Here is a 9,268-nt window from a genome sequence, read left to right as displayed (position 1 = left end):
TGGATTCACACTTGGGCGAGGAAAAGAGTGATTATTGAAATCAAAGAATTCAAATAAAGGCTTAACGGCCATCACCTAAATGCTTTATTGTTTTTAAGAGTTTCTTGTGAAAAAAAAGAGGAAAATCGAGTTTGAATGAGTCTTTTAATGGAATCTAAGCATTCAAACAAAGGCTTAACGGCCATCGCCTAAATACTTTAGAACAACTTGTACAAGTACGTACAAACCCTTCTTGATTCATCCATTATAGACTCAACTCAATTTGATTAAAGAGGTTGAAAAAAGCACTTGATATTGACCACGATTTATTATGGAAATTGTTTAAAATGAGAAATGTGGTGTATCAATGACTTAATTAGTTTATTTGAGTTAATATAGATTAAAAATAGGAAGAGGTGTATTAGTGAAAAAGTGTTTGTAAATAAAAATGAGCTAGGCCCGCTAGCAATCATGGCCCAAACATACAAAAACCTAATTAACTTCTAAAAATTCTAGATAATGATAATTAAATTAATAAGGAAAAAGAATGAGTAAATAAAATAGAATAAATAAAAATAGTGAGATGGCAGTAGCGTCCCTCTCCCTTAAAATCTCACATAAGTTGTTGTTTTTTTTCATTTTTTTTTAATTTAACTAGTGTCTTACCCGTGCGTTCGCACGGGTACCCGTCTGTCTCGCGCATTGGGTTTTAGGGCACTTTAATAAAATAGGGAAAATGTATATATATATATATATATATATATATATATATATATATATATATATATGTAAGTTCATATAATAAGGTAAAATATATTAAATAGGTTAAAAATACCTGTTGGACCTTATAGTTGGTTAATTTATCTAAGTTAATAGGACATTAAAGTTTATTGGGCCTTAGAATTCTAGCCTTGGTGCAGAAAACCTATTTTTATTGTTAGACCTAATTTGTTAATAGGCCCAAAAAAGAATCCTATTATTGGTATTGTTACATAACGCTGGAATTTAAAATGAAAGTAACGTTGGATTCATAAGCAATCAAAGAGTCTGTCTTTGGCATTGTTGGTGTAAGAAACGCAGGGTTGGGTGATAAGTGTGAAGAACAAAATGTCGCAGCCAAGAAGGTATGTGCATGTGTTACTGTTTATGTTGTTTGCAGAGTTTATCATAAGATATTCATCCATTTAGAGGTCGCAATGTTGTTTTGATTCCAGTTCACCCGATAGGTTGGAGTTGCAAACTCCATGGAAGCGGCTCACAGTTGAGAGGATACTGAGTGGGTCACAGGAGAATGATGATGTTATGGAGGAATGGAAGAAACAACATGAAAGCTTGAATCGTGTCGACGATGCCGGTAAAGTTTCTGTAGAGGCTGCCAGGATTGTTGAAAATAAAGGGTAATCTTATAGTTTAATTTTGTTTTTTGTATTGAATTCCATTTAACCTCTACAAAATTGAACGTGTTTCCGGAATAATGAGTTACAACTTAGTTTAATAAATAGTTTGTATGTTATTGTGTTGAAGGGATGATGGAGATGGAATTGAATACATAATGATATCTTCTGATAGTGAGAGGTAAAGTTTATTTATAAGTGATAGGGAATATATTATCGTTATAGGTATATTGATGCTGTTGTGTTTGCATTGTGCTGTAAATGTGGTCTTAATTTCAGGGAAATGAGTCCTGTACAGGAAGAGTTCGAAGAAGCGTACTGGACTCGTGAAGTTCATGATGTAAAGAAGTTTTGCTCAAATGTTATGGTAAGCAGTGTTCAAAGTCTATAGTTGTTGGCACACTGGTGTTATACAGAGATGTAATGTAACTGATATTGTATGTCAATGAGTGCAGTATATTCCTGCAGAAATAGTAGAGAAATGTGGGCTTGCTGGAATGTCAGAGATTACCCTCAATGATGTGGACAACGGGTACCCATATGAGTGCAATGTGAAGAAGAGGCCAAAAAAAATGAAACATATTTGTATGGAGAATGGTTTGACTATGTAAGGGCAGCGGAACTGAAAGTAGGTGATAAAGTGCACTTTGTGATTTATTACCCGCCGGTGTTAGATATTATGGTAACAGTGGAGCGCAGTGGTGATCGTTGATAGAGCTGTTGGTTAGGCAATGTTTGTGGTGGATGTATAGGGCTGTTTTTTAGCAGTTTGGTTTGTATGGGATTTATGGTTTTGTTTTTTTTTGTAATGGTGGATGTGAACCAAGATTAACAATTATGGCACTATGTATGGTTTTAAATTAAATATTATCAATTTTGGTTGTAAGTTTCATGGAATGAGCCAAATCTGCCATGGTTTTTATGCAAAATTGATTACCATTCTGTTTTAAAATTAAGTATTGTTTATTATAAGTATTGAACAGGATATCTATCAAACTTGATCAGAATAGGGAACCTAATTTCATTATTGTTGGTATAAGTTGGGGTATGGCTCCTGTAAATGGTAGGCTATTAAATCTAATCGGTAAACACACAACAATGGACATATGAATAGTTGAAAATTCAATTTAATAGTATATGTTAAAGAGTAGTACGATAATATTAAATGGTTATAAAATAGTTGTAATGTGTTATATTATATTGGGATGTGAAAGATCAATTGGGTTATGGGCAGTTATTGTTTTTCGTGAGGCATATAAATAAAACGAAAACTGTTTTGAAGTGATGTAAATGCAAAGAAGACTAATTGAACAATTGCATTGATTTCTATTGGGCGGTGGAAAAGTAGCAGGTATGTGAAGAGTCCATTTAGAGTGTTATATAAGTAATGTGCAGATAGTTTGATAGCACTAAACACTAAAGCATTCATCATTACTCTGCAATCAAGAGTGTAAGCTGCGAATTTCTGAAAAGATGGAAGGAAGAGTTGATCAAGCAGTGAGAGGTAAAGGTAAACACATCATTTGAAAGTTTGCTCTGTTACATATTGTATTTAAAAGTTATATATGGTTGCATGCAGGTGAAGAAAACTCGGTCAACCAAATGGCTGTGGGGAAAGCTGTCACCTCTGATAACTCTGTGTATGTTTGAATTAGCTTATGTTGAGTATACGTTTTATGTTTTAATTTAGAATGTATGATAACACATTTATTTATTGACCATGTTGTCTGTTTGTATAATGTTCCAGATGCCATGAACCTGTTGTTGATGATTTTAGTTGCCATGTAGAACAGCCTGCTAAGTTACAATATTGTATCTGGAAGCAAGATGTGTCCAACGGGAAGATGGCTCAGTCATGTCTTCTTGTAAGTTATTATTCGTTTTAAGCTTATTGTCTTTCCCTAACAGTTAATGGGATTATCTAATGTTGTTTTATATCAATATTGCAGGAAATTCCTGAGCATGTTGTGGCAAGTCGCTGGCTCCATGGAGCAAGGTTTGTAGATTTGGTTGACTGGGAAAGGGAAGTCAGGTATGAATGTGAAGTTCATCATACCGAAAAGGGTCAGATGTTCTTAGGGCGTGGTTGGTACAAATTTGCCAAGGAAAGGTGCCTGCTTGATGGAGACTCTATGGGCTTCAGCGTTAAGGATCCCATCAGCAAGGAGATACTTGTAACAATGTTGAAATATTGACAATGATGTCAAAGTTTGTTATAAGTATCTAAGTGTTTAACTTTTTGTAATTTTCTGGTGGACTTAGGTCCACCTTTATATTAATATATAAGATTTTGGTATTTAGATGTTATGCTATATATATATTATTTCTATTACTTACATTGCTAATATGGTGTTAGTAATATATATTACAGCAGTTACTTGCAATACTAATATGCTGTTATTAATATAGATTACCGCTGTTACAGATTTACTCTGATCAATTCTAAAAACTTAGACATTGTTAAAAACTTCTTTATACACAACATTTGTAGTTTTCTCCCTGAATTTCTTTTCTTCATCATGTATCAGTATTTTGATTCCCTTTTTTGTTGTTACTCTTGACAATGCGACATAAATCTGGCCATGTGTGAATACATCTTTCGGTAAGTACAAACCAACGTTATCCAATGACTGTCCCTGTGATTTGTTAATTGTCATAGAATAGGAAACTATAATAGGGAACTGTCTCTTATTCAGTTTGAATGGCCATGGTGATTGGGATGGTGACATGTCCATTCGAGGTATGTAAACCAAATTTCCCAAACCTTTACCACCCATTATTGAAGCCTCCAGTACATGGGCTGCCATCTCTGTTATACACAGCCTTGTGCCGTTACATAAACCTTCAGCCTGATCTATATTTCTCATGAGCATTATAGGTGTCCCAACCTTTAGTTTTAAGTGATGGTTTGGCAATCCTGATGTTCGGAGGGAACTTAGAAATTCTGGTGTGAGGATATCAACTACTGCTGGGTCATGAATCTCAGACTTGTCAACTGAATTTGCGCTGTAGTAGTCACGAATCTCTCCTACATTGTTGACCAAACAGAATTAGTAAAAGCAAAAATTAGATTAATATAATCCATTAAATTATATATTTTTGTTGCTTAACCTGGCATCAAGCTAAGTATATGGTCATTGATCTGATCAACAATCTGCAGTGTGGAGGCAAGTATCGCTCGACTTTTAAGGTAATCTACACATTGGAAATTATTTATGAAATCAGGGTATGTGCTATTGACAATGGCCACGATTGGATCATCAAATTCTGTTATCAGAATATCAGGTGGTATGTTGATTTCGGCGGTGCCGTCATTAGGCTCAGATATTCGGCCCTCTCCTATTCTTAAAAGCCAATCTGAAAACTGTGCTATCTCATTTTTGTCAGTCTGTGTTGATCCTGTTCGTAGCCGCATGTTTCTTGTCAATGTTAATACCTCAACTGAATGCCATATGTAAGATGCATTTATGGCACAGTGTACAATATCGGAACGACTGCCTCTGGGGACGACAGGTAAAATCTGTCTGAAATCGCCCCCGAAAACAACAACCTTTCCACCGAATACATCAGTTGAATTTTTGTCTGCACTCATAACATCTTTCAAAGTTCTGTCAAGCGATTCTATTGCATACTTATGCGCCATTGGTGCCTCATCCCATATTATAAGCTTTGTCTGTCGTAACATGTCTGCGACATCATCGTTGAATTCAACCTTGCAAGTAGAATTGTCCATAGTTGGTACCGGTATCCTGAACTTTGAATGTGCAGTTCTACCTCCTGGAAGTAACAATGATGCTATACCGCTAGTTGCAACAGTTAAACATATATCGTGTTTTGATCTTAATGCAGCTGCGAGTGTTCTCCACATATATGTTTTTCCGGTACCACCATAACCATGAAGGAAGAAAACCGCAGGTTTTTGAGACTCCACAGCGTGGATGATTTTTTCATAAATACTTCTTTGCTCATCTTAGGAACATAATATTGATTGTAGAACGGTGTTAGAATAATTGATTCATAGAATTTCAAAGCGTAAAATAAAATGAATTTAATTGACACAATAGTTACCTAAGAGCAGCAAACAGATTTTCAAATTCTGAGTTCATTGATGCTGTATCATAATTACGCTCATCATATATGAGCCTGTTTCCCAACTGTTCAAGAACATAAGCATCCGGATATGGAATAGGACTAAAATCCTTTAGTGTCCTTCTATTTGCCTGAAGCAGTTTCTCAATTTCTATTAAAGTCAAATTTTGTAACTCTTCTTGTGTGAGGTCCAATTCTGCATTGATATGAGAAATTGAGTTATAATACTGTTAGTAAGTCATCTGTAGGTTGTTATTAACAAATTGTTTTGTTTGCTATTTTATTATGTCTAACAAACCTGGATTAGCAGCCAATGCTCTTTGTGTATGTAAGACACCATCAGATAATAGGAGCCAAGTTTGTTCCCAAACATGTGCAGGGCGATTAACAGCACCAGACAAAAGCATGATAACAAACAGTTTTCGAAGAAAATGACCAGTCCCCCAATGACTTGCCTCCTTTATAGCAGCTATGTATTCTTTGTCGTCTTCAAGAAATCCCATTGCAAAGCATGCATCTCTGAATGTATCATACTAAATGTTATCCACGGTCCTGATTTCCTCATATGTTGTTGGTCCTTTTGCCACCGTCAACATCATGCGCAGGTAAAACAGTTCACCAGTTGTTGGCGGAACCCATATGAGACGTCCAATGGTGAAGCCTTTTTTCCGCGGTTTCCATTCTCTCTTTTTTTTGTGGTAAACAAACTTTGAGACAAACTGACCATAAGTTAATGTTTGTGCCTCTTCATATTTAGCATTTGCTACCAGCCATGCAGTAAACATTGATTCAGTCACACTTGCAGTTTCCAGCACATTTTCCATGCGTGCATAATCTGTATAGTATATAGGTTTCTCCCCAACCAAATGATAGAACATACGTTCCACAACTGGTTTTCTGCCATGAATATTGTAAGAGTAAATGCGCCAGCATGCTTCACTGGGTGAGACATACCTGCAGTCGAGATATTGTTGGATCTCATCAACAGGTTGACTGCTATTTGTTGAAACTGCTGCTGTTATTCTGTCATAGCCTTTATTGATATATTTGAAAAGATATTTTATGGAAGTACTCTGATTACACCATTCCATGTTTATATGTGCCTGGTATTTCATAAGAAATCTGGTATTATATGGAACCACATGTCTGTTGTCCAAGGTGATACCATTTTTTTCAATAGTGAAGGTTTTTGATCTTCTCCTATAAAGCGGATATCCCTCTACATCAACAATAGTGTCTTCAATAAACTTTTTGGGGTAGTATTTAGAACATCGTCCATTCTTCATACATTGTGAGGTCATGCGAGCAAGCCCACATGGTCCATGCATCATATGTGCCCTAACCAATTTGTATAAATTGGGATGAACAGTCGGGTCGGGAATTTCAGCAGAAATGATCTTGTCTATGTCAGATGGTGTAGGGTATTTGCTCTTAGGGTGTAGGAATATCAAGATGTGAGCATGTGGCAATCCGCGCTTTTGGAATTCGATGGTGTACATATCTATTAAATTGAAAGTTAGTTCGATGTAATATTTTGGTACTACACAGACACATGATTGAAAAGTAGTATAATTAAATGAAACAACTTACATGCAATCACTTTTCCCACGACATGGTGTTTTGTAATATCATCCATGAGGGTATCAAACTTTATTTTGAAAACTTTTGAAATGATATCTGGCCTATCATGGGGTTGTAGACCTGTGCCTGACAATGCTCTTTTAATTTCAGGCCAATTTGGGTTGCAGGTAAAAGTAACAAATAAATCAGGGAATCCCAATTGACTTGAAATGGCCATACCGTCAAAATATAGTTGATCCATATATCTCTTGCTACCAACAAATGTTGATGGCAGAACAACTCGTTTTCCTCGCTTTTGGTGTTCATTTCTTGTATCGCAATCAGTTTGAGCGGCCAAATTATTATATTTGCCCACTCTTAATTTCGACTGATTATCTCTCAACCAATTCAGTCGTTCGGATTCCATCATAGCATAGCCGTCGACTAAGAATTGTTGAAATAGGCGTCTTGAGTAAAGTAGTGTTTTTGCCTCTTTGCGACGTTGTTGTAACCGGTAAGAAAACCAATCCTTAATGCTTTGACGGTTTCTCTTAGTGACCTCAGTTTCATGGCGATATCTGTGCATTATATTTTTCCTGTAACCATCTTCCCCATAAGGAAATATAAGAGGATACTGACAAGCCAAATATGCTGGGTGAAACTCATCTATTCGTTGCAAACCACCATTGCGGCGCTGAATTAAGATGTCCCTTTTATCAGCATAATCAATGTCTCCCACAATGAGTGCAGCCACTTCTGAGACAGTAGGTTTGTTGTAAACACGGCCATCTTCGGATCTATCAGAAATAAGCCTGAGTTTTAAATCTGTGAAAGAATTTGTCCTTAAAACATCCCTTGCCATTCTAAAAGCTTTGGCATGAACATTGTGCTGATCTAACATCATCTTGAGCTTTTTGACAACCGGTCGCTCGATGCCTTTGTTGTCCCTGTTTATTTTTCGCAGCCATGAATAAATAGTTTAACATAATATTTTTATAAAACAATTGTGTAATTATGCCTGAGCATGCTTACTTGAAACATTTTATTCTGTGTTCAACTTCATTGTCCGTGTCATAGATGTATAATTGAGCATATTGCGGAGGTTGCCCTGTTTCTGGCAGCAGTGTACCAATTCGATGACAGGTCTGACCCTGCAGTCTCAAAGTAGGGGGTCCACCTCTTTTAGAATATGTTGTGTCAAACTTCATTCCAGGGGAAGTGAATGAGAATATTGCGTTGTATGTTCGTATGTTAGCCTGGTAGTTTTTACTATCTGAATATGTGTTATTAAATAGAAGATCTTGCAACACCTGTGGAGGTTGCTCAAGGAACGGAAGAACAATTTTTCCTCCACGGCAATAACGATAAAAGCGAGGAGTTGCTGTAATTTTGTGTCTATTCACTTTTTCTTGGTACCACATACATGCTTGGCAGTGTGCGCATTCATAACTTTGGTCGCCAATATCGTAATATTCTGAAAGAAGAAACCACAATATTGAATATGTCTATCAACAGAAGAAGTGTACATCATTTGGTTATCAGTGTATGATATGGAAATACCTTGAAGATGGGCCTCCTGTAATTGTGCCGGGTCTGAATCTTCGTCAGAGCTGGAACTATTAGAAGAATTTAAATTATTGTCAGAGTTGGAGTCATCATTGTCTTCATAATGAGATTCAACAGACACATTATGATTTGAGGTAGATGGATGATCCATGGACTGACTTGACATATTATAATTTGAAGTAGATGCTTGATCCATGTTCTGACTTTGACTAACAATGTTGTTCGTATTTTGAACCCTACTAACTTCAGTATTGAACAAATTTCTCAATCTTTTTCTGTTATCCAAGATTATTTTCCTTCTCTTTCTAGCCATAGCCGTTTCAATAGTGGTTTCATATGTTACAGAAGATGTAAAATTATGATTTAAATGGGAAGTGAGGTTGCTTGATCTGACACGGTTTCGATAATCCCTCTTTGCTTTAAGAATAAGCTTTCTCCTCTTTCTTGCAATGGATGTTTGAGGAGCAGTGTTTTTAACAACATCTGTTTCCATCACAAACACAAAAGTAGGATGAATAATAATACTACAAATAAGATTGATTTGTATAGATTTATGCACACAATATGAGATGTATAGCATGCTACTTCATGATTTTGAATACTAAAAGTTTACAGTTTCTAATTGAAGGGGAATTGGTGGGTTCAAATGTCATGAATGCAGTATTGATTTTAATTTTTCT

The 9,268-nt window shown here is 36.0% G+C and overlaps 3 protein-coding genes across 3 annotated transcripts; 1 reads left to right on the top strand and 2 right to left on the bottom strand.

Annotated features, from left to right (window-relative positions):
* The first annotated feature begins 2,846 nt into the window (after nt 1-2,846).
* On the top strand, nt 2,847-3,568 carry LOC131642366 (uncharacterized). The gene is made up of 4 exons (XM_058912626.1): nt 2,847-2,883; nt 2,953-3,013; nt 3,121-3,238; nt 3,323-3,568. Exons 1-4 carry the CDS (start codon nt 2,847-2,849, stop codon nt 3,566-3,568), a joined length of 462 nt encoding a protein of 153 aa, XP_058768609.1.
* A 255-nt stretch (nt 3,569-3,823) lies between these two features.
* LOC131642365 (uncharacterized) lies at nt 3,824-6,015 on the bottom strand. The gene is made up of 4 exons (XM_058912625.1): nt 5,761-6,015; nt 5,442-5,658; nt 4,485-5,329; nt 3,824-4,401 (listed from the first exon to the last, which is right to left on the bottom strand). The coding sequence occupies exons 1-4, from the start codon at nt 5,963-5,965 to the stop codon at nt 3,824-3,826; spliced, it is 1,845 nt and encodes a 614-aa protein (XP_058768608.1). The 5' UTR covers nt 5,966-6,015.
* LOC131642364 (uncharacterized) lies at nt 5,996-9,081 on the bottom strand. The gene is made up of 6 exons (XM_058912623.1): nt 8,583-9,081; nt 8,055-8,496; nt 7,053-7,969; nt 6,628-7,002; nt 6,417-6,495; nt 5,996-6,359 (listed from the first exon to the last, which is right to left on the bottom strand). Exons 1-6 carry the CDS (start codon nt 9,079-9,081, stop codon nt 5,996-5,998), a joined length of 2,676 nt encoding a protein of 891 aa, XP_058768606.1.
* Nucleotides 9,082-9,268: the final 187 nt, after the last annotated feature.

The sequence above is a fragment of the Vicia villosa genome, unplaced genomic scaffold, assembly GCF_029867415.1.
Source record: "Vicia villosa cultivar HV-30 ecotype Madison, WI unplaced genomic scaffold, Vvil1.0 ctg.004888F_1_1, whole genome shotgun sequence".
NCBI classification, from domain to species: domain Eukaryota; kingdom Viridiplantae; phylum Streptophyta; class Magnoliopsida; order Fabales; family Fabaceae; genus Vicia; species Vicia villosa.
Note: the sequence above shows the minus strand (reverse complement) of the source record. Positions and strands in the feature narration are given on the sequence as shown.

Excerpts from the sequence above, each read along its gene's own strand:
- LOC131642366 (XM_058912626.1), top strand. The coding sequence starts at position 2,847 with ATGGAAGGAAGAGTTGATCAAGCAGTGAGAGGTAAAG. Across the intron at positions 2,884-2,952 it reads TCAAGCAGTGAGAGGTAAAG|GTGAAGAAAACTCGGTCAAC; the intron begins GTAAACACATCA and ends GGTTGCATGCAG. Across the intron at positions 3,014-3,120 it reads GTCACCTCTGATAACTCTGT|ATGCCATGAACCTGTTGTTG; the intron begins GTATGTTTGAAT and ends ATAATGTTCCAG.
- LOC131642365 (XM_058912625.1), bottom strand. The coding sequence starts at position 5,965 with ATGGGATTTCTTGAAGACGACAAAGAATACATAGCTGCTATAAAGGAG. Across the intron at positions 5,659-5,760 it reads AGCATTGGCTGCTAATCCAG|AATTGGACCTCACACAAGAA; the intron begins GTTTGTTAGACA and ends ATATCAATGCAG. Across the intron at positions 5,330-5,441 it reads AATCTGTTTGCTGCTCTTAG|TATTTATGAAAAAATCATCC; the intron begins GTAACTATTGTG and ends TGAGCAAAGAAG.
- LOC131642364 (XM_058912623.1), bottom strand. The coding sequence starts at position 9,081 with ATGGAAACAGATGTTGTTAAAAACACTGCTCCTCAAACATCCATTGCA. Across the intron at positions 8,497-8,582 it reads ACAGGAGGCCCATCTTCAAG|AATATTACGATATTGGCGAC; the intron begins GTATTTCCATAT and ends TTCTTCTTTCAG. Across the intron at positions 6,496-6,627 it reads CTTCACTATTGAAAAAAATG|GCTATGACAGAATAACAGCA; the intron begins GTATCACCTTGG and ends ATATCAATAAAG.